Here is a 26885-nt window from a genome sequence, read left to right as displayed (position 1 = left end):
TTTATAAAATCATTTTTTATCTTACCATATTTAATTTTCATGAGAACACTGGGAGTGGAAACTAGTAGTCCCTCTTTACAGACTAGAAATTGAGGGTTCTAAGAAACAGTAAGTGATATATCTAAAGTCCATAGCGAATTTATTGAAAGCCCAGGCCTTAACGAAGGGCCATGACTCCATAGTCTGCCTTCGTCTATGGAGAGGTCCTCTCCCAAGATGGAAATTCATATCTTTGAATGTATCCAACACAACATGTATTCTACTTCCCACTGAATAACTCATCCAGTTCCAAAGTCAGCCACTGATTAATGCCAGTAAAGATTTCAACTTTTCACCCCATAAATAGTTTGGGGCAAATTGTTTACTTTCTCTAATGGTACAGACTAAAACAATGATTCACTTGATGAGCCAGAAGATCTCAAGATTTCAAATGCAATGCTTTGAAATAAGAACTCCACATTGGAATAAATCAAAAGAGATTTTATGCATAAATAGAAAGGTTTCCTTGGCCCCAAAATGAACATAACTGCTATGGACATTAATCCTTGGGGGTGGACTCTGGTAGAGAAGAGACATGGCAGGAGAAACCTGGAGTGAAATTCAGATGAAGAAAGAGGCAAATCTGGCAAAGAGGCCACTCATGAAGTTTACATACACTCTGTAGACCCTTTAAGGGAATTCAAACTTTACCAACCAGCCTGAGATGAAAGGAATATCCCAGAAGTATCTGTTTATTTGGAAAAAAAATCTTATCAGGAACAAAGAGTTTTCAAAGAAATTCACTTAAGGGGTACTTCTGATGGATGTCCATATGCTTAAAAAAAAAAAAAAAAAAAAACCATCACTGCAAAAGGGAAGTCATGAGCAAGAAGAAGGTGGGTAAGAGAAATAAGGATTGTGATAGGCAAGCATCATAATTACCATCATCACCATGGCTAACACTTTCTGTACCAGGAATTCTGGACCAGGCATTCTTTCAAGGATTTTACAAGTTTCATTCATTTCTCTCTCAACAACCTACAAGGAAGGTGTTATCATTATCTTCATTTTAGATTAAGAAATAGAGGTGCAGAAAGATTAAGAAATTTGCCTCAAATTGCATAGCCAATAGGTAGTGACTCAAATTCAAATTCAGATCCTCTGGCTTCTAAGCCTATGATCCCAATCTTTAATATTTATTGTAGTTGCTTTACAATGTTGTGTTTCTGCTATACAGCAACGTGGATCAGTTATACATATCTCTCCTCTTTTTTAGATTTCGTTCCCATTTAGGTCACCACAGAACACTGAGTAGAGTTCCCTGTGCTGTACAGTAGGTCCTCATTAGTTATCTATTTTATACATAGTAGTGTATGTATGTCAGTCCCAACCTCCCAGTTCATCCCACATCCCTTCTCCTGTTGGTAGCCGTAAGTTTGTTTTATACATGTGTGACGCTATTTTTATACCTTGCAAATAAGTTCATCTGTACCATTTTTCTAGATTCCACATATAAGTGATGTTATATGATATTTGTCTTTTTCTTTCTGACTTACTTCACTGTATGACAATCTCTAGGTCCATCCATGTCGCTGCAAGTGGCACTATTTTGTTCCCAGTCTTTATACTATTACAGATGGGAGAGTTGTTTTTATCTTTTGATTTTCCCCCAAAATGTATTTTCAAGGCTATGAGGAACCTTAATATGATACTGCCAACATATCTTCAAGCTGGTGGAAGATCATAGCAAAAGACCATTGAGACAAAGGCTGTTTCATTCATAGCTAAGAGAGATACTCTTTAAGATGTCTTTTATTTAAGATTTATTGTAATTAAGACATATTCATGGTCTCTGTTAAATTTATAAGCATTTATGTCTTTCTTCTTCTGGACATTATTTTCAACCATCTCACTTTTTCTGTCTCCAAGTCTATGTATTTATGCTCAGGAAGTCTGTCACCATACAAGTATTTTTTCTTTCTTTGATCTGTATCATTTAGACTCACTTGAAATTAATCTATTAACTGAGACGGTTCCTAAAATACCTCTAACACCATTCATATGCATAGCTTCAGTTGTAAAATTCCATTCAGGGATACTGTCTCATATGGTTGTTTTAAATTCCAAAACAGTCCACAAGGTGCTAGCTAACTTATGCTGACTGAAACTAGATTTAAATGATGATCATAGCAATGAGAAATGCAGACTGTCAAAGTATAGTTTCAAAAAGCTCCCCTTCAAAGTTATTGAATGTCTGCTGACAACCCTTATGTTTCCTAAATGTACATAAATCCATTTGAATAGAATGCTATGAGCTTCCAAGCTGGAGGACACAGCAGGATCATAAGAATATTTTTAATGAAATGAATATAACTAATTGTGATGACAACTTAAGGCTTCACCATGTATGCTGAATTTTGCTTTTATGAGAAGCTCTAGGGTTGAATAAGCCACATATTCTTAAAAGCTATGATAATATATGGCATTTTTTATTTCAGCAGGCTCTTGGTTAAATGCCTCAATGAAGCAAAAGGACCAGCCCTTCACAGGAAAGGATGTGCGTTCTTCCCTTGTATCTGCCCCAAAGAAAAAGCAGAGTGGTGGCTGGGGGGAATTGACATCTATGAAGAAGAAATACACACATAACCATGTGCTAATGTGCATATATGTATATGAGCCTACACACACACAGAGTATCTATTTTCTCATGAGTGAACTTCTGTAGAATATAACTTTTAAATCAAAATTAAGATCATGTTACCTCTCTACTTAAAATCTTCCAATAGGGATTTCCCTGGCCGTCCAGTGGTTAAGACTCTGTGCTTCCAACGCAAGGGCCTTGGGTTTGATCCCTGGTCAGGGAACTACATTCCGCAGCATAGCCAAAAAAAAAAAAAAAATCTTCCTATGGATTCTCATAACACCCAGAATAAAAGCCAATATTCTTATAACTGCCTATATGAACTGACCTTCCAGTGGGGTTACTGGGGCTTGTGCATACTGAGTCAGGAAAACCCACTGTGCTCGTCTCTCCCCAAGTCTATATTAATTAACAGTACGTTGGTAGGTTGACCTGAGCCACAATGAAATATTTACATCATGCAAACCCTACAGATTAGAGTTAGGTTTTTGTTGGAATGTCACCCCCTGGGTTAGGCCCTACTTTATTTGATATTCTATCCCACTCTCTTACACTCCTGTACCTCCAATTCTTTGTAGCATTGGGACTTTCTGAAAAACAAACAAATATATATATATATATATATATATATATATATATATTCATCCAAATATGGTTGAGCAGATGTTTTATTACACATTGCTTTAATGTATACAGGGGATTTTAGCAGACCTGGTTAAAAAGTTTAAACCCTTCATAGAAATTTAATTAAATCTTGACATGGGAAAAATAACAGGTTTTAAAAGCCAAAGCTTTCTGCATAATTCACAAGTTGGTGGTTAACTGATTTTTAACTCTAAAATGTATTTGAAAATTAACTCATATACTTATTAGAGTTGAGAGTGTTAAATTATAAATGAACTTTTTTAAAAAAAAGTTTCAGACAAAGAAATACATGAATTTTTGGTACATTTGAATTAACTTCACTTTTAAGAAAATCCATATTTTATACCCTTTTTTATTTTGTACTTTTTCATATTTCTTGATTGTGCCTGAAAAGTAATATAAAACCACACATGGTTAATTCTAATTCTATTTTGGGTATAAAGTTGGGCTTTCTGTATATTTTGTTTGTTTACTGCCAGTCCTACCCAGTTAACACATAAGCTCCATGAACACAAGGATTTTTGTATGTTTTGTTTGTAAGTTTATTTGTACCTTAACGGTGAACAAAGAAAGTAAGTCTTTAGTTGTGGAATTCTGGTGGGAACTGGTGGTGTATGTATTGAGATGGGGGTAGGATCGCCTGGTTTCCTGACACCAGATGAGGTAGGCACTTGTTGTCTTGTAAGACTAGATTTCTTGTGACTAAAATATTTCACTTTGCCCCTAAGAGCAATACCAAATCAAAATCCACCCAGTTGTGCTCTAAAAGATAGGCTCACATGGGGGTGAACATCCATTCTTTCAGTCATTAATGCAAAAAACATTTACCTAAAGCCTAACATGCATCAGATCCTTATCCAAGTGTTGGAGGTGTCTCAGTGGACAAAATAGAAACAAAATTCTTCCCTCGTGGAGCTTATATTCTACTTGGAGAAAGCATATGAAAACTGAATACATAGGGATTTCCCTGTTGATCCAGTGGTTAAGAATTCACCTTCCAATGCAGGGGATGTGGTTTTGATCCCTGGTCGCAGAACTAAGATTCCACATGCTGTGAGGCCACTAAGCCTGTGCACCACAACTAGAGAGCCAGAGTGCCACAAACTACAGAGCCCACACCACAACTAGAGAGAAGCCTGCACACCACAATGAAAGATCCGCATGCTGCAACCAAGACCTAAGGCAGCCAAAAATAAATATTTAAAAAAACACTGATACATACATATATGATGTTAAGCATGTATAAATGCATTGGAAAAACAATAAAGCAGGGAAGGGATAAATTAGGAATAGAGAATATTAGGTGGGGGTGGGAGAAGCTACTCCTTAAGGTGAGGTTGGAGAAGGCAATGGCACCCCACTCCAGTACTCTTGCCTGGAAAATCCCATGGACGGAGGAGCCTGGTAGGCTGCAGTCCATGGGGTCGCTAGGAGTCGGACATGACTGAGCGACTTCACTTTGACTTTTCACTTTCATGCATTGGAGGAGGAAATGGCAACCCACTCCAGTGTTCTTGCCTGGAGAATCCCATGGACAGAGGAGACTGGTGGGCTGCCGTCTATGGGGTTGCACAGAGTCGGACACGACTGAAGCGACTTAGCAGCAGCAGCAGCAGCAAGGTGAGGTTATCAGGGAAGGTCTCCCAGGAGGGGATGTTTGAGCTGAGACCTGAGACAGAGCATTCCAAATGGAAAAAACAGCAAGTATGTGTTGGTTATCTATTGATGCATAAAGAAACAGTCCATGTCGGAAAACATTAGCCTGTTACTATCTCTTTTAGTTATATGAATTGACTGGGCTCAGCTAGGCAGTTGTTGCTTGAGGTTACTAGTGTGGCTTATGTCAGAGAATGGCTGGCGCTGGAGTCATTTGAAGGCTTGACTGTGTTGGACGTCCAAGACAGCTTCACTGCCAAGTTTAGTGCCTTGAAAGGTAAGGCTGGAAGGCAGCATTCAGCTGGGACAGGAGACTATACAATCAGCTGGGACAGGAGACTAGGCATATGAGGTTTCTTCCAGCACAGTGGTCTCAGGGTATTTGGACTTCACATATGATGTAACTCAAAAGCTCTACTGAGTGACTATTCCAAGACAGAAGTGTTTTTGCCAGTTTCTTAAGTCCTGGGCCCCAAACTAGAACAGCATCACCTCCATCATATTCTACTTGTCAAATAAGCAACAGAGCCCTCTCAGTACGGGGGGTGGGTGGTCATAGAATTCACCTCTCCCTCCCCATGGGAGGGGTGTCAAAGAATATCTAGTCACTTTTTTTTAATGTTTTAAAAATTGAAATATAGTTAATTTACATTATATTAGTTTCAAGTATACAGCAAAGTGATTTATATACATGCATATATCTGCTGCTGCTACGTCGCTTTAGTCGTGTCTGAGTCTGTGTGACCCCATAAACGGCAGCCCACCAGGCTTCCCATCCCTGGGATTCTCCAGGCAAGAACACTGGAGTGGGTTGCAATTTCCTTCTCCAATGCATGAAAGTGAAAAGTGAAAGTGAAGTCGCTCAGTCATGTCTGACTCCTAGCGACCCCATGGACTGCAACCTACCAGGCTCCTCCGTCCATGGGATTTTCTGGGCAAGAGTACTGGAGTGGGGTGCCATTGCCTTCTCCAACATGCATATATCTACATATATATTATTTTCAGATTATTTCCTATTATAGATATTATAAGACATTTGTATAGTTCTCTGTGTTATACAGTAAATTCTTTTTATCTATTTTATATATAGTGATGTGTATCTGTTAATTCCAATCTCTTAATTTACCACTCACTTCCACCTTTCCCCTTTGGTAACCGTAAGTTTGTTTTTGAAGCTTGTGAGTCTGCTTCTCTTTTGTAAATAAATTCATTTGTATCATTGTTTTATATTTAATTTACTTCAAAGTGAAAAAGCCCTGGGATAGGAATAAACTTGACATACTAGAAGCCAGAGTGCCTGGAGACTAGAGTGACCTGGGTCACGACATTGGAAGGGGCACAGCATGTAGGTAGTTGTAAGCCATAACAAAAATTTAGTTTCATTCATTCTAATTTATTTTTTACTGCTGTTTTTCTTCCAGGGTTCTCCAGTCAAGAAATCAGCCTGTATTCATAGACAAGATGTCAAGAATGACCTGGGAAAAATGCCTGGAAGTAATAATGGAGAAATATGAGGTCCCTAAAATAGCAGCAGTACAACCACCCTGGCCTTAGAAAAGAGAGGTAGGAGCTTAAAACAACCTGTTGTTTTTTAGAAGGACTCTCATCCTTTCTAATCCAAAGGATCAATGTCATTAGGTATCATAATGACCTCCTTCAACTGCCAAAACACCTACCCTACATAGGTCACCCTTAAATATATTATTTTACCTTTCCTTTTCTGCCTTAGCATCAAGTTAGACATAGAGCAATGCTTCTTCTTCTAACTATATTATGTTTACAATTTGTAGTAGGAAAATGAAATAAATGTGAGACACATGTATGGCTGTCTACTCTCAGACTGATCTGGTATAACAGAGTTCCAGCAGTCTTACCAGAATGAGCAATTTTAATACTTTCTTAAACTCCTGGATTATGAATGAAATGAGGTGGTTCAATATCTCTCTGAGATAGAGATACTGAAAGCCTCTGATTAAACCAAAAGGAAAATTCATGTCAGTGGCCTTCATGGGCTCCTAATGCCACCAGGAGATCAGGTAGGTCTCAGGAGGTGAAATGGAGGTTTAAAAAATCAGCAATGAGGAATAAGACAGAAAAAAGGTAGCCTTATGGACCAAGACTGAGCAGAAAGAAGAGGAGGGTTGAGTCCACAGTTCAGTTCTGAGCACCTTTACCCTTTTCTTTGTTTTTCTTGAGGCTTCCGCTCCTTTCTCATAAGGATTTCTGGGGTTGGCACCGCAGCTGTGGAGCCAAGCACACAAACTCTGGATTGAGGGGGATCATCACTAACCAACTGAGAGACTTGAGCTAATCACCCAAACATCTTGTACTGAAATGCCCTCATTTGTAAATAAGAGATAGTAATAGCTGTAAGGCTTTCCTGAGGATTGAGATAATGCATATCAAATGCTTAGAATGGTGCTTTGCACATATTTGAATCTCAAAAGGTATTGGCTATTATTACATTCAATTTTGAACTGAGTTTCCAGGAACCACAAGGCACATGTGTGTTTAATTCTATGTGAGAATCTAAACTATAGGTGATTGTGAATTGTAATTTTTTTTTCTTGGTTTGTATGTGACTAGACACTGTCTGCAGCAGCTGCCCTTAACATTTGCCAACTTGAAAAAGAGGCAACAGTAAATGTCAGCAGTAAAAGGCTCCAGGTCACTCTGCCGCCCTTTTGCTCAAAGCTTTGCATGGAGCATGTGTGTTCAAAGATGAAATGAATAAACATCTTTCTCTTAACTATAGCCTTATCTTCTCTACAGCTTATTACTTGTAGGAATTTTCCTTAACTCTATTTTAAGACAATAATAATTTATAACCCTTTGGGCCAGTTCCGTGGTTTCTCCAGAGTCAGTCACAGTCAGGGATAGTTTAACAACTTCATTAAAATAATATTAAAGTAATGCGACCATAGGAAAAGTATTTATGCTCTCCACAAAGTTAGTCCCTTAAATTCATTTAGCAGTGTCTTTCAAGGTTTTGAGAAGTGTCCAAAGCGCTCTCTATGAAAGCATCTCTGACTACTTCAATCCTGTTTAATTACAACTTGCTCACTGTCTTATACATGAAAGCCTCAGGGACATGGCCTTTTTCTGGGTACCTAGGAGAGTTTTTAAAAAAGGATTCTAAGCTGGTTCGCTCTTACAGAGAAGGCAATGGCACCCCACTTCAGTACTCTTGCCTGGAAAATCCCATGGATGGAGGAGCCTGGTAGGCTACAGTCCATGGAGTCGCTAAGAGTCGGACACGGCTGAGCGACTTCCCTTTCACTTTTCACTTTCATGCACTGGAGAAGGAAATGGCAACCCACTCCAGTGTTCTTGCCTGAGAATCCCAGGGATGGGGGAGCCTGGTGGGTTGCCGTCTATGGGGTCACACAGAGTTGGACACGACTGAAGCGACTTAGCAGCAGCAGCAGCAAACTGGTTTGCTCTTAGGAAGCAACAGGCACATAAGGAATTTCACTCTTTGTATATTTCCAAGTTCTTTGTGATGCCATACATTTGGAGTTGACAGAATAAGCAAAATTAATCTACACCACAATGTAGGGTTTCTGTTGTAAGATCTAGACATGTTTTAGACAGACTTTTTAAAAAATTGAAGCTGGATTGGAAACATTTGGAAAAATACACAGAATCTGCTAACTTTCTAGGCCTCTGCTGTTCCCATACAGTATCCACTAGAGCACTTAGTATGCTGCTGCTGCCGCTAAGGCACTTAGTATGGGGGTAGTCCAAATGGGCTTACCTGGTGGCTCAGGTGGTAAAGAATCTGCCTGCAATGCAGGAGACCCAAGTTTGATCCCTGGGTTGGGAAGACCCCCTGGAGAAGAGAATGGCAACCCACTCCAGTATTCTTTCCTGGAGAATTCCATGGGCAGAGGAGCCTGGAAGGCTACCATCCATGGGGTTGCAGAATCAGACACAATTGAGCAGCCAATACATTGTTGGTCCAGTGGCTAACATGCTGTACTCCCAATGCAGGGGGGTCTGAATGTGATCCCTGGTGATCCCTGGTCAGGGAAATAGATCCTGCATTTGGCTATGCTGCAAGACTCAGCATAGCCAAATAAATACAGATTTTTTTTAAAATATGAGGAATAAATAAAGAAGGCTGGATTTTACAGTAAGAGAAGTTATATTTCATTGTATAAGGCACCTGTGAAAATATTTTCAGGGTGAGTTTACTGACCTGGTTTTCTTTTGAAAAGAACTTGTATAGCTTTATCCTATCTGGTGTTTTACCATTTAAATTTTTACTTGGTAGTAAGAATCCTCAGAGCCTATTAGAAAAGTTTGTTTTCAAAAGGAAAGGAAACAGGCTCTGTCAAAACATTCTTAGTATCTTCAGTGTACCACAGTAGTCTTATTGGTGAAAATAATGTTAATCAGTGGCTTCTGTTCTCTTTTCTCTTTAAAATCTCAAAGCACTAAATAGGACAGGTACAAATATCCACCTTTTGCAAATGGAGAAATCAAGGTACAAAGCAGAAACAACATGGCCAAGGTCACAAAAAAAGTCAATGAAGTGTGTGTGTGTGTGTGTGTGTGGAATACACTGGGAAAATTCTGCAGCCCATTAATACCAGGATCAGAATCTTTGAGGGTTTGCATTCAAACAGCTGCTTTGGGATCTAGACTGTCTAAACTCAAAGGGTCAAAACTCAGTAGCTAAGCCTGGCTGGAAGCAGTTCGGTTCTTGTTAATAGTTATGTCACCCAAGAGACTGCTGCCTTGGCATGTGAGAATAACAGAGATCTGCTGGAAACACTGGGCCTAACCTCTTCTCATATACCATGAATTCTCAAAGTAGCATCTTTACGTAGAAAACAAACTATGGTTACTAAAGGGGAAAGGTATGGGGATGCATAAATTAGGAGTTTGGAATTAGCAGATATACACTACTATATACAAAATAGATAACCAACAAATTCCTACTGTATAGCACAGGGAATTATATTCAGTATCTTGTCATAAAGTATAATGGTAAAGAATATGAAAAAGTAGAGTATTTGTCTAATTACATTTTTAAAGTAAAAATGAAAGGAGCTGTCCATAAAAAGTTTGAGCAGTACTCAAAAATACAATGAAGAAGGCCGCACATTACTTCAAATCGTACTACTCCAGATTAAAAAAAATAGCTATAACACGACATTCCAGACCTCTGTGTATGCGTCTACAACATCAAAAGAAGGATGGATGGATGGTTGGTATGGATGGACAAGTGAACAAATGGATGACTGAGAGAAAGAGGAAGGAAACAGAGAAGTAAGAGATGACGAGAAGGAGGAGCAAAGAAAGAAATACAAATATATGAGAATCAAATCAGATAAGATTTGCTATTTTTAATGACATGCATGTGTGCTTAGTCACTTCAGTCAGAAGAAACACAAACTGAAGGGAATTGAAGAAAGGGTTAAACTTCAAATGCATGTTGCTTAAAACAAGAGAAAGAGCCCTGTGGCATAAAGTCAAAAGATCATAAAGATCATTAAGAGATTTGACTCTTTTTTTTTATTAGCTACAAGTATAATTTTGGTATATACTGATTCCATGCTATGATGGAAATTTTCAAGTAATACTCATCTTTCTTATACTTCTTCCTTTCTCACCTTCCTCACATTCAGATTTTATATATTCTATAATGTTTGACCATATAGGGGCTTTTTTAAAAAACAAACTATAGTACATTTTGTACTACAATCATAATTCTTCTAATTCTTTATGTTTAAATCTTTATTTAAATGTATTTAATGTTGAGTGCCAATTTCATCCAAGCTGGTCCATTCCAGAGTTCTTTATCTGGAGTCACCATGTGATGATAACTTGAAGTGGAGCACTGCTAGGACAAAATTTTAAATTGTGTACCATTAGCTTAGTGGATCTGGTGCAAGTGCCCAGGAAAGAAATGGCACATGATTGAAAGGTAGAGAAAGCACTAGCTTAGTCACATCCAACTCTTCATGACCGCATAGACTGGGGCCCACCAGGCTCCTCTGTCCATGGCATGTATGGATTCTCCAGGCAAGAATACCGAAGTTGGTAGCCATTCCCTTCTGCCGGTGATATTCCTGACCCAGGGATCAAACTTGGATCTCCTGCATTAATAGGTAGATCCTTTACCATCTAAGCCACCAGAGAAAGTGGTAAGGCATTGGCAAAACTGTCACCTGGATGATTGGGAGAGCAGACCAAGTAACTTAACGACCCTGAAGCGGCCAAAAGAAACTGTGAGAGTCCTTAGTGATTTTTTACTTTGTAACACGTTTGCTTTCAGCAATGGAGTAATTCTGGGATTGGAGAGCCAGGAATGAATTTTTTTTTGCTATCAGTCAGGAATTTTCTTGCCATCAATTCTCAAATTTTATGATCTATGGCTGCAGTCTTTTCCTGGTTTAATTGCACCATGGAAATCTTTTTTTTCTCCTGCTTTATTTTATTTAATCACTGTGCCTTTTTATGTTTCTTTTCATATTAAAAAAATTTTTTTGATTCCACAAATCCCACAACGACTTTACCTCAAATTGTCACAAACTAAATTATTTAGTCCTGTGCCTTGCATAGTAGTAACCTATATTAGATCTGTATTACATGTTAGACCGTTTGAATAGAGTGGAGAAACTTAACTAATGCAACCGATCAGCAAAATAGCCACTACATTGCAGAATGTTCTTGGGACAGAATATTATATATCTATTTTAAATGGTATCTACAGAGAATGTCTAAGGACATTAGAAAATATCTGTGAATATTTATAAGTGAAAAAAGCAAACCTAAAAATTTTATGTGAAAATACAAAAATAAGAATCCAAGAATGTCAAATGTAATCAAAATATGTTCTCTGTGTGTGTGGAAGGTAGGGGGCAGGGTCTTAATCTTAAAGTACAAATAACAGACTTCTTTCTATTTCCAATGGCTTCCCTCACAGCTCAGTTGGTAAAGAATCTGCTTGCAATGTGGGAGACCTGGGTTTGATCCCTGGATTGGGAAGATCCCCTGGGGAAGGGAAAGGCTACCCACTCCAGTATTCTGGCCTGGAGAATTCCATGGACTATATAGTCCATGGGGTTGCAAAGAGTCGGACATGACTGAGCGATTTTCACTTTCTACTTCCAAACTGCTTTTCACAGAATGTAATTAAGAAAGTGAAGAGAATACAGGACTTGGGAAGAAGTTAGTGGAATAACTGGAGCCAATTGCAGATAATTTTAAAGAAGGGAGGATCTTCAACAGGGTTTTTCCAAGATGCTAGAGTGTAAGTTTGGCAGGAAAGAAGGAGGACAAAGGCAGGTGCTGGGGCTCAGATGGAAATGACAAAAAGTCTCCCATACAGAGGACAGCAAGCTCTTTAATGTGTATTCTTGGCATCTCAGTTCATGCTCTGACTGTATCGCTTCCTGCCATATGCAATTAATCTCTTTAGCCTTTACATTCTAATCTGTTAAACGGGGACAAAACTTCTAGCTATTTGAGACTCACAATTGTGAGGTCCAAATAAGATATCATGAGGACTTCCTTGATGGTCCAGTGGTTAAGACTCCACTATAGGGGGTGTGGGTTCCATCCCTGGTCAGGGAATTAAAATCCCATATACCAAGCAGTCAAAAAAAAAACAAAAAAACAAAAAAGATGTCATGCATGAAAGCACTTGGAAGGTTCTAGATGTCCATAACAGAGCAACGTTCCCATTGTTATTATTTACTAGTTGAAGCAGAGGCCAATAGAAAGGCATGGGCTCTGTGAGGGTGTGGCAAGGTAGACTAACATATTTTAGGCCATCTTCTACTTCCTGCCAATCCCTACAGGCTGCTGAAGCTTTGACCTATTATATGATCACCCTTGTTAGTCGCCATCCTTTGATGAGCTGGGCCTCACCAATGCATTTCCTTTGGACTACTTGGATTCCCAGGTGGCACAGTGGTAAAGAATCCACCTGCCAATGCCCTAGACACAAGAGACTAGGGTTTGATCCCCGGGTCAGAAAGATCCCCTGGCAACCCACTCCAGCATTCTTGCCTAGAGAATTCCAAGGACAGAGGAGCCTGACAGGCTACAGTCCATGGGGTCACAAAAAGTCAGACATGACTGAGCACGCATGTAGTCAAGTAGTTGGACTACTTGGCCATACTCCATGATGATATGGTACAGCTGCTGTAAACATTTCCCACAAGATTTTAAGCCACAGGCTTGTTTCCTTTCATGAACTTCACTACCATAACTGAATTCTATACATTCTCTACCTTCTACCTTCACTATAATTTAAAACTCTGTGTTACCCACAACTCTAACCATTGTTAAATTTATCCAGATGTGTGTGCATGTATTTTTACATAGAGACTATGTTTACAGATTTTGGAGAAGGAAATGGCAACCCACTCCAGTATTCTTGCCTGGAAAATACCATGGACTGAAGAGCCTGAAAGGCTACAGTCCATGGGGTTGCAAAGAGTAGGACACAACTGACTGACTTCACTTTCTTTACTGATTTTATCATATTTTAAATTCTAAAAGGAAACCTTGAAGGCTTAGAATAAATTGCTCTCTTATCCCCCAAATATTCCCCCACATTCAGCCACTGAAAGCATCATCCTCATCAATTACATGTCAAAAATCTGCCTGTCTTTCATAAACGCAAATTAGCACTTTGTTTTCCAGAAGAACTTAACATAAGCTTCAGAATGATCACTAGACAAATAGGTTTTTCCTGCTGAAGAGGAAATTACTATTCTACATATTTAGCGGGGGGGGGGGGGGATATTCCCGTGATGATAAGACATATCTGTTTCCAACAAATAAGAAATGAAGTGGAGTAGGGGTATGTATGGAAGAAAAGGTTCAGGAAGCCCATCTCAGAACCAGTGAGCTCTGGGTGGCATGTGTGAAGTTCTTGGGAAAATGGCAGCTGTTCCTGGGTGAAATACAAGATTTTGTCCAACCTGTTCCTGGATTCTTCTGTCATTGTGAGAAAAGCAAGTACACCCTCGACTTTGATCCAGGCTTCTCTGGATTAATAATGTTGGAGGGAGAGGCATGCAGAAGGGGATACTAAGAGTCTGAAGAAGACTGGACACTCCTGGTCTGTTGATCTCTGCAAGATACTGAAGTCCTACATCTTAGGATGGTTTTCATTAGCCAAATGCAATTCAAATTTGAGTATTTTCTTTTTCAACGTTTCCTCTAATTCTATTGCTGTTCCCCAACACAGAGAGACAGTGATCTCTTCCAAGAAGTTCACCCAACTGGTCTGATCGCTAGAGATCTAGTTTCTACTCTACGCCTTTATGTCCTCTGGGGGTACCGTATTTTCTGTTGGCTTTCAGTGTTGTCAACAAATGGAAAAGTTCTGCCAAATGGTGCCTCCTCCACAAAGCTGTTTAAGCAATAGCAGTTGTAGCAGCGACACATAGGCAAAGTATTTGAGAAATAGCTCCTCATCCCTTCAAGCATTGATATTTACCACATACAACACAAAAGGGACTTTGACAGTGATCTTGGCTTCTGCTCATTGGGAAGTAGACTAAGACCAGAGCATCTTTTTTTTTTTCTTTCTTTCTTTTTCAGTTTATCACAAGAGCTGAAGTTTGGAAACACACAACTATCAGTGTGAAGTTGGACTCTTAAGTTTAAGTCATGCTACATCTTTACATTCACCAGATGCCTAGCAGTTCAGCCTTTGGGCCTAAAGCAGTTGCATGCATATTTTCACTTGACACTCATTCTAAATTTCAGACTTATAAAACTTCTGAGACAGAGAAACTCTGAATGTCAATAGCCTACATTGTACAAAACTCCTTCAAAGTATGAGCCTGAAAGAACAAAAAACAAACAAAAACACAATAACCACACATGTGAGCATGCAAACACACACACACACAAGATAAAAGAGGAAGAGGCGCAAGGCAAAATGCAGCAACATTCCATAAGAGGTTTATATTTCTTGTATTTTTCTCTTTAATTATGAGTTAGTCCCTAAAAGGGGACATTTTTCACAATTCACTTCCAAGGCATGTAAACAACTGCCTTCTAAACCATCCTAGCAGAAATCAACATGACTGTGAAATAGATTATAAACTTGAGTAGCTGTTTCACAATAATTATTAAGCATGAAGGACTGCATCACCGATTTGAGAAGTATGGAAAACACTTTCTAAATTATATAGATTTGAGCTTAGGTGATCATTTTCCCACTGATAATAAAATCCCCATATAGCTTGGTACCAATTCATGAACAAGGGTTTGGAAAGTCACTTTTTAGCAATGTAAGACAGATCTACTGTAGCACTAAAAATGAGTACCACTCAGTAGACAGAAATATTTCTGGAGATCAGAGGCAGAGAGCAAAACACCCCGTATATCATAACACATTAGAGGTTGATGCATGCTTGTTATGGGATTAGCATGGGCACAACCCAACTGTCAACAGACCACTTCTTCCAGTACTATCAGAGAACTGGTGATACTGAGGGTCCTCGTTTCTTAGAAAAGATGTCCTTCCTTTGAATAGCTAGCCTATCACGGGCTGCTAGGGCCCCTCACCCCTCTTTGTGAGTAGCTCCATCCATTTCACCAGTTTCAATTCCAACAACCAACTTCAAATTCTTTAGCTTAATGTTATTAAGACTGCATGTAAAACTCTGTCTTACGTTAACAATCATGTAAGAAACTGAAAAAACAGAGTCCTTGAGCAGGCTGATTTGAATAGCAGGATCTGACAATATGAGAAGTAACACACTTGATACTCTTGACATTCTCAGGCTTTGGGTTGAGAAATAGAGTGCAGGTCCACTGAAGAAACAAGGCACAAATATACTAGATATTTGCATGAATAATTGTTTGCATTTGGGAACAGTAGTTGTTGAAATAGGTAATGTCCAAATGGCCAAAGTACTTCCTACCATTACAGAGGAAACAAATTTCTGAACTACATTCTTTGTCATGTAGTAGGAGATCAGATGTCAGAGCTCTGGTCAATAATTCCAGAAATGGATGGAAGCATCTCAGATGCTTTTTACAGATTCAAAAGAAGAAAAACGACATATAAGCAAAGACATGGAAGTGATGATGGTGGAGAACAAATTTTTAGTTTAGGGAGGACTTTTTAGCTCTAAAATCTTTATTATTATTTATCATCAAGTAACACTTCACTGGATACAACCAGTTTTCAGTGGACTGAAAACTGAAATCTTTGTTTCATAAATTCATTAGTGCTTTAATTGTCTCAGGATGAGAATTAAAGAGTAAGTATATCAAACATATACACATATGCATATGTATACAATATTTTAAAGTGTACTGATATTTCTTATTTCCTCCAGCAGAGGTCAGAAAATAGCAATACAGGAACATGAAAATCTATGTACCAAAAGAATATTTTAGAGTGATTTTCTCTACATAAGATTATTGAAGGGGTTTTGTAATTGTTTTTCCTCTACCCAAGTTTTCTTCTTATATTTTTACAATAAACCTGCTTTCCTTTTGTAATAATTAGAAAGCAATAACATTCATTTGAATTTCATGAAGACCAATGTTGGCATATGTATTCTGTATAAAATCAGAGATAGTGCTTAATTATTTTCTTAGCTGCATGTGGATTATATGAAATAGCTAAAGAAAGAAGCATATTTGGTCATCACTCTGAAAAATTCAAGTATAACATCCTTGCCACAGTTGATGACTGTGAGCAATCTCTTTCAAACAAGGAACACAGTGTCGGCGGAAAGATTTCCAGAAAAACAAAGTGTCCTGAACATAGCCCCTGATTGCCAAGAAACCCTGCCCTCACAAAGACAGAAAAATGAATTTAATTTCTAGTCATCATCTCCTTTGTCCAGAGAAATTTAAAAGAGATCCTAGTGTTCTGGGAATTCAGTCTCTGCAAGTCTTAAATGTTAGGACATGAAGACAGAAGAAATCGGTCAAGATGATCTACATATAAAAGCCGGGAACACAATGAACGATGTTTACAAAGAGTTGCTGATGAATGTTCAATAAATCACGCTATTACCATGCTTCATTTTCATTTCTAATTCAAATGTCTCTTTTCCCACTAGACACATATGGAAGCAAGGTGAAAAGGCTCATAAAACAAAATTTGAAGGTCAAACAAAACATTTCTTATAAATGTTACCCACATTATACCAAATCAGATAAATTTTTATTTTCTGTTTCATTAAACAGTTCACAACATATAGTCTATTATTTGTCCTTCTTAATATTATCACCCACAAATAATAAACACATCGACACTATTATGTGATTCAAAACTAACTGTTGATAGTTTCTTCTGTCTCCTAAGGGTACAATTTTTTCCAGTGAGGAACTTGTCTCTATATTGCTCAAATCCTTTAAGGAGGTAAGTGAGGAAGAGAGAGGAAAGATTGAAATTAAAAATCTCTGTCAGAGAACATCAGTGATATTTTGGACCAAGACAGAGATGCTGGGAAAACAAGCATCAGGGAGTTGTGAGAAGAGTCTAAAGGGAGAAACATGGTGGGAGACTGGAATTCACAGAAAAATGTGGCCAGTGAGAAATCACCAAGGGCACCCTGTTTGAAGAGCTTCCTAGAATAACAATGTCCAATATTCAGTTTTAAGTTTCTGTGATTGAACCCCTCACCCCCATTGTTCAAAACTTCAGTCCAGTCTACTGTACACAAATGCTCGGGGTAGTCCAAAGAAAGTCAAGACAAAGAGGTGAATTCGAACCCAGGTTGACATAGAGCAAACGAAAGAAGAGAGTCACAGGCCACGAATGTGAATGAGCATACGTGTCATGGAAGCAAGAACCGTGGACCACAAATGATCGTGAGAATGCGAGACACAGTAAACTCACAGAAATTTGAGGGAGATCAATGGAGCTTTCCCACAGAAGATGAAATTTGGGACTTGACCTATGTTTATGTAAATCTCCAAAAGAAAGTGAGTTTAGCCTATATATAGGACATAATAACCAAATTTCAAAATAATTACATTAGACATATTGCAAATACTCTATCACATGATGTCTAAGATAGCATTTGTAAAACTGTTCACAAGTTTTTGTATCACATGAAAGAGCCCTAATTATTTTAATAGAGGTATTTAATTAATCACAAATGTTTTTTCTCTATTGGTTTTGTTCATCTTGTTACCAAATGGTTAATACTACTTCATCAATAACCTTCCCAAATAGATTTAGAATTAGCCTTTGATAACTGTAAAGAAAATTCTTAGAATGGTTGAAATATAGTTATAAAATACATACGCATCATTCAAGGATAAAGGAGGTTGTCTGAGGGGAGGATCTGGAATTTGTACTAATATATGGAAATACTGACAGAATAATCTCCAAATCCTTCAAAGGTTGTTCCAGGCTTACCTTTGTATGGTGAATCAGACGCTCTACTTCATTCACCTTGTAGGTTTCTAATCCTAGCTCCTTGGATAATCTTAAGATATGATTCTGAGTTGGCCCAACATAAGATCCTCCAAGGTCCACATATTTAACTTTTTGGTTCTGTTTTCCCATGGAAAGAAATAAAAATAAATATTTGTGAAAATGTTATTCTTAAGATAAAAAAGACAGCCCTAAAAAAAGCAGATTGGCATTTCACAGGTTCTAGATACACCTTGAGGAGTACCTATAGAAAACTGGACTCTGTTCTTTATCTACCTCATTCATGCAACTAAATGGTTATTGAATCATTCCTAATTTTAAAACAAAACTGATCGGACTTGAAATAAGCAAGAGATTTCTGAACCCCATCATTCTCACTATGTACCACAACGTGCTCTGGGTTTTACTGGCTTAGATTTGTAAACTATGAATTATTAATAAATTTCTCTTTACTTAGCATTTCTGGCTAATTTTGAGGTACCTAATGCTAGAGGAAAAGCAAGAAAGGAAAGGACCACTTTTTTTATTGAAGTATAGTTGATTCACAATGTTTCAGGTGTGTAGCAAAAAGATTCAGTTTTTTTTTTTCTAATTTTATTTTATTTTTAAACTTTACATAATTGTATTAGTTTTGCCAAATATCAGAATGAATCCACCACAGGTATACATGTGTTCCCCATCCTGAACCCTCCTCCCTCCTCCCTCCCCATACCATCCCTCTGGGTCGTCCCAGTGCACTAGCCCCAAGCATCCAGTATCGTGCATCGAACCTGGACTGGCAACTCGTTTCTTACATGATATTTTACATGTTTCAATGCCATTCTCCCAAATCTTCCCACCCTCTCCCTCTCCCACAGAGTCCATAAGACTGTTCTATACATCAGTGTCTCTTTTGCTGTCTCGTACACTGGGTTATTGTTACCATCTTTCTAAATTCCATATATATGCATTAGTATACTGTATTTATGTTTTTCCTTCTGGCTTACTTCACTCTGTATAATAGGCTCCAGTTTCATCCACCTCATTAGAACTGATTCAAATGTATTCTTTTTAATGGCTGAGTAATACTCCATTGTGTATATGTACCACTGCTTTCTTATCCATTCATCTGCTGATGGACATCTAGGTTGCTTCCATGTACTGGCTATTATAAACAGTGCTGCGATGAACATTGGGGTACACGTGTCTCTTTCCCTTCTGGTTTCCTCAGTGTGTATGCCCAGCAGTGGGATTGCTGGATCATAAGGCAGTTCTATTTCCAGTTTTTTAAGGAATCTCCACACTGTTCTCCATAGTGGCTGTACTAGTTTGCATTCCCACCAACAGTGTAAGAGGGTTCCCTTTTCTCCACACCCTCTCCAGCATGGGACCTAATTAACCTTAAAAGCTTCTGCACATCAAAGGAAACTATTAGCAAGGTGAAAAGACAGCCTTCAGAATGGGAGAAAATAATAGCAAATGAAGCAACCGACAAACAACTAATCTCAAAAATATACAAGCAACTCCTACAGCTCAACTCCAGAAAAATAAACGACCCAATCAAAAAACGGGCCAAAGAACTAAACAGACATTTCTCCAAAGAAGACATACAGATGGCTAACAAACACATGAAAAGATGCTCAACATCACTCATTATCAGAGAAATGCAAATCAAAACCACTATGAGGTACCATTTCACACCAGTCAAAAGATTCAGTTTTATGTGTGTGTGTATATATATATTCTTTTTCAGATTCTTTTCCATTATAGGTTACTAGAAAATTTTGATATACTTCCCTGTGCTATACAGTAGGCCTTTGTTTGTCTATTTTATATATAATAGTGTGTATCTGGGTGGAGAAGGCAATGGCACCCCACTCCAGTACTCTTGCCTGGAAAATCCCATGGATGGAGGAGCCTGGTAGGCTGCAGTCCATGGGGCCGCTAAGGGTCAGACACGACTAAGCGACTTCACTTTCACTTTTCACTTTCATGCACTGGGGAAGGAAATGGCAACCCACTCCAGTGTTCTTGCCTGGAGACTCCAAGGGACGGGGGAGCCTGGTGGGCTGCCGTCTATGGGGTCACACAGAGTTGGACATGACTAAAGCGACTTAGCAGCAGCAGCAGTGTGTATCTGTTAATCTCAAACTCCTAATTTTAATCCCAAACTTCCTTCCCCTCTATTCACTTTGGTAACCATAAATTTGTTTTCTATGTGAGTCAGTTTCTGTTTTGTAAGTTCATCTGTATCATTTTTAAAGCATCTACATATAAATGATATCATATGATAATTGTCTTTGTGTGACTTTCTTTACCTAGTATGATAAACTCTAAGTCCATCCAGGAAATGACCATTTCTTTTGTGGTTCGTTAATCCAGACACTTGAAAGATAGCATTAGAGTCCTAATTTAAACCTTTGAAATTGCTCTTATGTTCAGTAGAAAGGCTTTCATATGGTTTTGAATTAGCTCCATTTGCAATGACTAAGGACCAACTTTTGAACAAGAATGACTAGAAAAACTCCCTATGTTTGAACATGTCCAAACATAACTGGATTCCTAATAGTCAGGGACACCAGAGCAGGTCCTCCTTTTCTGCTTTTGTTTGTTTATTGTATGGTGGTATGGTTTAGTCACTAAGTTGCATCTAATTCCTGAAATCCCATGGACTGTAGCCCGCCAGGCTCCTCTGTCCATGGGATTCTCCAGGTAAGAATACTGGAGTGGGTTGCCATTTCCTTCTCCAGGGGACCTTCCCGACCCAGGGATGGAACTTGGGTCTCTTGCATTGGCAGGCGGATTCTTTACCTACTGAGTCACTATTGCTCCCCCACTTAAAAAAAAAGGGGGAGTATATATTTCACAAGGGCAGGGAATCTTTGTTTTACTCACTAATGTATTTCAAAAATCTAATTATTGGTGCAATCATTTATGGGGAAAGTGCCAAGTGTTATGAGGTAAGAAGAGAAAAGGGACAGAAGAAAGACATGGAAAGAAAGCAAATTGAGAGGACGTGGAGTGTTTTGAAGTAATTTTCACTCTCTTGTCAAGAGTCAAGTGAAGTTCAAGACTTTCAGAAAGAAAAAAGGAAACTCAGTTTCAGGGTCACAATTTTCCAGCCAATTCTTATTGTCTTACCCTAAGGGTGTAAGTCCTGCCTCCCACGCGGTCCCGGGCTTCCAGAACAATCACATTCAAGCCAGAGTCATGTAGAAGTTTGGCTGCTGCCATACCTGGTAGAAAATACAAGAAAAAAATCAGAACCAAACACTCAACTCCAGATAAGCTCCCCATGCTAACAGCCAATGATTAAAGTCCATGTTGGCTCATACACATAGCATATCATCACGTTCAACTTAACCAACTTACAGGTGTCTAGGGTTTCTCACTAGAGACCCAGATTCCAAGTCTGCAAAACCAACTGCTATTTCTTGAAAGAATAAAAAAAGGTTTCATTTTTAGTAAAAGTCTCAAACCCTAAAAAACTTCTTTGGTCACTTTATCAAAATGTTTATCTTTAAAGACTAAAGTACGTGATTATGTGCCTGACAACATGAAAGAAAACACAAAGCCCCACAAAAAAGAAGTGTATAAGCCCCAGCAAACCCAGGACCAAATGGAGCAATTGGTAATATGAAAATCCAATAAATTTAGGTGAAAGAGAAAAGAGGGGAGTCACTCTTCAAAGCATGTGAAAGGACCTAAAATTCACTGTTAAAACTGAACTTTTGGAAGTTGATGTAAAGTTACAAAACCAAAGACATAAAATGCAACTCATTTAATTGTCCTCATTCCCCGTAGGATCCATCACTGAAGAATAAAATGACTCCTTTCATTTATTCATCTATTAATGTAGTCAAAAATACTTATGCCTACTACAATTCCAACATCATGAATTCAACATAACAAAACAGCTTACTGAGATACATTTACATACAATAAACTTTAACCAATGAGTTCAGTGAGTTTTGATAAGGGATAGAGCTTAGTGTAAAGTTCAAATATGTAATTTTTGGTATAAATACATCCTGAATGTAGTTTTTGATCTCACAAATCTTAAAATTCTACATCTTTAACTTACAGAGTTTAGTAAGAGTTTTTCAGACAATATAACTGGTGTTCTTACCACAATGAATTGAATTTACTCAGTTCCAAATACCTTACTCATTTGCTTTATGAAATCAAACAAAATCAAGGAAATGCCAAGATTCTGTGCCTTACAGAGAAATAAAACAATTTCTACCTTGTCTTTTAAAAATAATAGTTCTGGAACTTTTAGATCCCACTAGTGCGAAAAAGCAGAGAAGGCAATGGCACCCCACTCCAGTACTCTTGCCTGGAAAATCCCATGGATGGAGGAGCCTGGAAGGCTGCAGTCCATGGGTTTGCTAAGAGTCAGACACGACTGAGCGACTTCACTTTCACTTTTCACTTTCATGCATTGGAGGAGGAAATGGCAACCCACTCCAGTGTTCTTGCCTGGAGAATCCCAGGGATGGGGGAGCCTGGTAGGCTGCCGTCTATGGGGTTTCACAGAGTTGGACACGACTGAAGCGACTTAGCAGCAGTAGCAGTGTGAAAAAGGGCTTCCCCGGTGGCTCAGTGGTAAAGAATCCATCTGCCAGTGCAGGAGACACAGGTTCAATCCCTGGGTCGGGAAGATCCCCTGGAAGAGGAAATGGCAACCCACTCCAGTATTCTTGACTGGAAAATTCCATGGATAGAGGAGCCTGGCGGGCTACAGTCCATGGGGTCGCAAAGAGTCAGACATGACTAAACAACTGAGCACAAGCACGAGTGTGGAAAAAAAAAATTCCTACAAAAATAGCTCATATTCCTGTAGTGCGCACAATATTTCAGATGCTATTCTGAGTGTTTTAATGTATCAATTCAATGAATTTTCACAGCAATCCAATTTTTAAAAAAGTACTATTGATATTCCCATTTTATGGCTGAGGAAACTGAAGCACAAAGAGGTGTCCAAGATCACATAATGAGCCAGCAGCAAAGCCAGGCAGTTTCACTCCAGTGTCTGCTTCTATAAGCACTATGAGCACTGGTTTCCATGGGGCCTTAGAGCCATCCTTTTCATAGATTGCATCTCTCAATTTTTGCTTCAGGGAGAAATTACATTTCAAAAGTGTTTTTCACTTTGTTTGGGTCACCATGTTTTGAAAGCACACTTGTATCTTGCAGTTTGATAAGAATCCGTGGAACACAAGATATGAGTCTACCATGGAAACCATAATGAAAACATGAGGCTCCATTCACCCTCTGTGAGCTGTCCTAAAAGAAGAAAACCATTTTTTTTTTAAAGAGGCTGATGTGACATTTCATTATTTGAGTTAATCCACCTTCTGATAACTGTCCTTGGGGCCAAGGCCAGAACATCCAGCAGGTGGTGGGGTGATGGTGCCAAAGTCCACCCCCCCACACACACACAGTGTGCACAAGCATTGCACAACCCTAATTTAGAAATACAAGGCTTGGATTTTTAACTACAGTTTCCCAATTTTACCTCCATAAGAAAAAAAAAAAAAAAAGAAAACCTTTCTATTGAGTCAAAATTACCCACGATTCAATGCCATCTCTCTTATCAAGCATCAGTTCAACAAATGAAAGATGAAATAACATGCAGCCATAGTAACAGCAGTTATCAAGGAATTCAGATAGACTTGCTAAGCATGTTGAGGCTTAAAAAGGGGCTCAGAATGAAACACAACATCACTCAAATACACTAGTATTTTACATTCCACAAAAGATACTACTAAGTAAGTACCTGATGCTATACTGGAACATTTACTAGAACAATCCGGGGTCTTATCAAATCATTGACTAGAGTTCTCTAGGTTCATGTGCCTTAAAAAGGCATAAATAGAAATTACAAAAGTATCTTTAAATAGAGCAATACAAAAATATATTGTGGGAAATACCTCACAATTTGTCTCACTCATGCTCATGCGGGGTGATATTCAAAATGCTTGTTGGACATCAACTGACAAAGACTGATTTGAAAAATAACTGACCCAAATAACAATGGCTTAAGAAAGTCCCTGCAGTTTGTTTCTGTTCAGTCGCTAAATTGTGTCTGACTCTTTGCAACCCCATGGACTGCAGCATACCAAGCTTCCTTGTCCTTCACTATCCCCTGGAGTTTGCTCAAACTCATGTCCATTGAGTTGGTGATGCCATCCAACCATCTCATCCTCTGCATTTTAGGAAGAGGGAGTTTTACGTTACCAAAGAAATTGAGGAGTTGGAGTCTGGTCCGGAGGTTATTAAGATTGTCAAGATGTAGAAACAACAAGGTCTTACTGTACAGCACAGAGAACTATCTTAAATATCCTCTGATAAACCACAATGGAAAAAACACTTAAAAAAGAATGTATGTATGTGTATATATATAGATATATATAACAGAATCACTATGCTATACAGCAGAAATTAACCCAAACATTGTAAACCAATTATATGCTTCAATAAAAAATTTTTTAATAAAGAAAATTTAAAAAGATTGTTTACATGTAGCTCTCAAGGGAGGGGCTTCCCCAGTGGCTCAGTGGTAAAGAATTCGCCTGCTAATATAGGAGACAAGGAGATGTGGGTTCAATCCCTGGCTTGGGAAGATCCCCTGGAGGAGGAAATGGCAACCCACTCCAGTATTCTCGCCTGGAAAATCCCATGGACAGAGGAGCCTGGTGGGCTACAGTCCAGTCCATGGTGTTCAGTGTTACACAACTGAGCAACTGAGCTCTCAAGGGATTCCTCGCTGATGACTGGCAAAAGGATTAATGGTTGAATTAATCAAAAGATAAGCAAACAACTGAGGACCCAGAGCCCCCGGGCTGACAACAGGGTTGTTTCCCAAGGGTTCATGTTTATGTCAGTAATTTGGAACTTTTGACACATTTTGCCATAAAACAAAAATAGGAGAGATGGTGTATTCTCTTGGAAGTCTGAGAATTTTAAAATGTAATACTATTGTGAAAAATAATATAAAGTAGAAACACTAAACAATGTAATCAGTGCTGTTGAAACCCTTAGGCAATCATTTCCTGATACAATGCAGTAACAGCTAAAAAAAGGAAAAAGAAAATATCCATGATAATAACAAACGCCACCATAAAGCACTGAGCGTTACTTTGCTCTGTGTGAAGAAGTAGCATTTCACATAAAAAAAAAACCTTTTGATTTTCACCACAGTACTGACAGGTATTATTATCCTCATTTTAAAAAGAAAACAAAAATGGAGGTTAAGAGACATTCACTGACTTGCCATAGACTATACAATTAGTAAATGGTGAGGGTTCAGCCCCAAACTGGACTTCTTAGCCACCGCCCTTGGACCAAAAAGCAAAAGTTAAAAATGCAGTAACTCTATACACAGATTGATGCAATGTCTTTAAAACATTCTGCTGTCCATCTAAACAGAAGAATCTTAAAATATTGGTTTTTCTTTTAAACAGAGATTTAATTTTTGCCATCAGTTTGAAAGTGAAAGTAAAGTCTCTCAGTTGTGTCTGACTCTTTGTGACCCCATGGACTGCACGCAGCCTGCCAGGCTCCTCCATCCATGGGATTTTCCAGGCAAGAATACTGGAGTGGGTTGCCATTTCCTTCTCCAGGGATCGAACCCGGGTCTTCCACATTGTGGCAGACTCTTTAGGCAACCAGTTTAGAAACAAGTACATAATCGCTGCCTACTTTTAAAAAGCTAATAAAAACTTGAGTTTAATATGCAGGATCAATGAATATTTCACAAACAAATGATTATTTGGCACTTTCAGAAGTAGCCCCTATGTGTCCTAGACAGGTCCCTGATAAGATCATCTCACTTGTTAGTTCTAAATGGTGCGGGATCTATGGTATTTTGCCTCAGGGAGTCTTCTTTGGATGAATAAGCATAGTATGGCATAGCTGACTAAATGGTGGATGAAAGCCTAATGCCATGAAATGATCAAAATATTTCATCTCCCTTTCCACGTAGCTCACTTGGAAAATGTTTCCTCAAAGTGATGACTATCTCAATTATTTGGATATTTCAATCTGTATTAGATGCCCAAATTATTTTAAATACCTAGAAATCAGTGGTTTGCAGCATTATTAACATTCTATGCTTCCTGTTTTGTGCCACGGAAAAGGGCTTAAGAGTTAGAGACTGTAGGAGACTGAAAAGTACACAGTGCAAGTAACAAAAGGGCCTCTTCTAAGAGTCTTAAGAACAGTGAAGGAGTTGGGATTTGGAAGGAAGATAAAAATCAAAATCGCCCTCTGCCTCACTCTTCGCTTTGTCAGTCTGTCTTATGTCCTTCCTATCAAAAGCTGATATTTAACAGAATTTTTCGGCATTATGAAATGCAAGGCTAATTGTTCTGAAAATATTATCAAATATCAGTACTTCCATGTTACAAAGGACTTTTTCTCAGTTTAAAGTTACCAAAAAAGTATCATGTTGACCAAAACTGAGAAAAAAAAATTCATGGTACCTCAAAGCATCTCTAAACTTATAACCCTAGTAAACCTTATAAGCACGCTCTTAGGAAGGAAAAAAGCCAAAAACATGCAAATAGCCCTCATCACCTCTGTCGCTTCGGACAA

General features: G+C 38.5%; 1 protein-coding gene across 1 annotated transcript in view; it reads right to left on the bottom strand.

Moving 5' to 3' along the window:
• MAOB (monoamine oxidase B) overlaps positions 1 to 26885 on the bottom strand; it is a 121920-nt gene that overhangs the window by 54309 nt on the left and 40726 nt on the right. The window contains exons 2-3 of the mRNA NM_177944.2: positions 21426 to 21520; positions 18288 to 18425 (exon numbers count right to left, since the gene is read on the bottom strand). Coding sequence (NP_808813.2) covers positions 18288 to 18425; positions 21426 to 21520 — 233 coding nt within the window. The remainder of the gene's footprint in view (positions 1 to 18287; positions 18426 to 21425; positions 21521 to 26885) is intronic.

This window comes from Bos taurus, chromosome X (assembly GCF_002263795.3).
Source record: "Bos taurus isolate L1 Dominette 01449 registration number 42190680 breed Hereford chromosome X, ARS-UCD2.0, whole genome shotgun sequence".
Classification (NCBI taxonomy): Eukaryota; Metazoa; Chordata; class Mammalia; order Artiodactyla; family Bovidae; genus Bos; species Bos taurus.
Note: the sequence above shows the minus strand (reverse complement) of the source record. Positions and strands in the feature narration are given on the sequence as shown.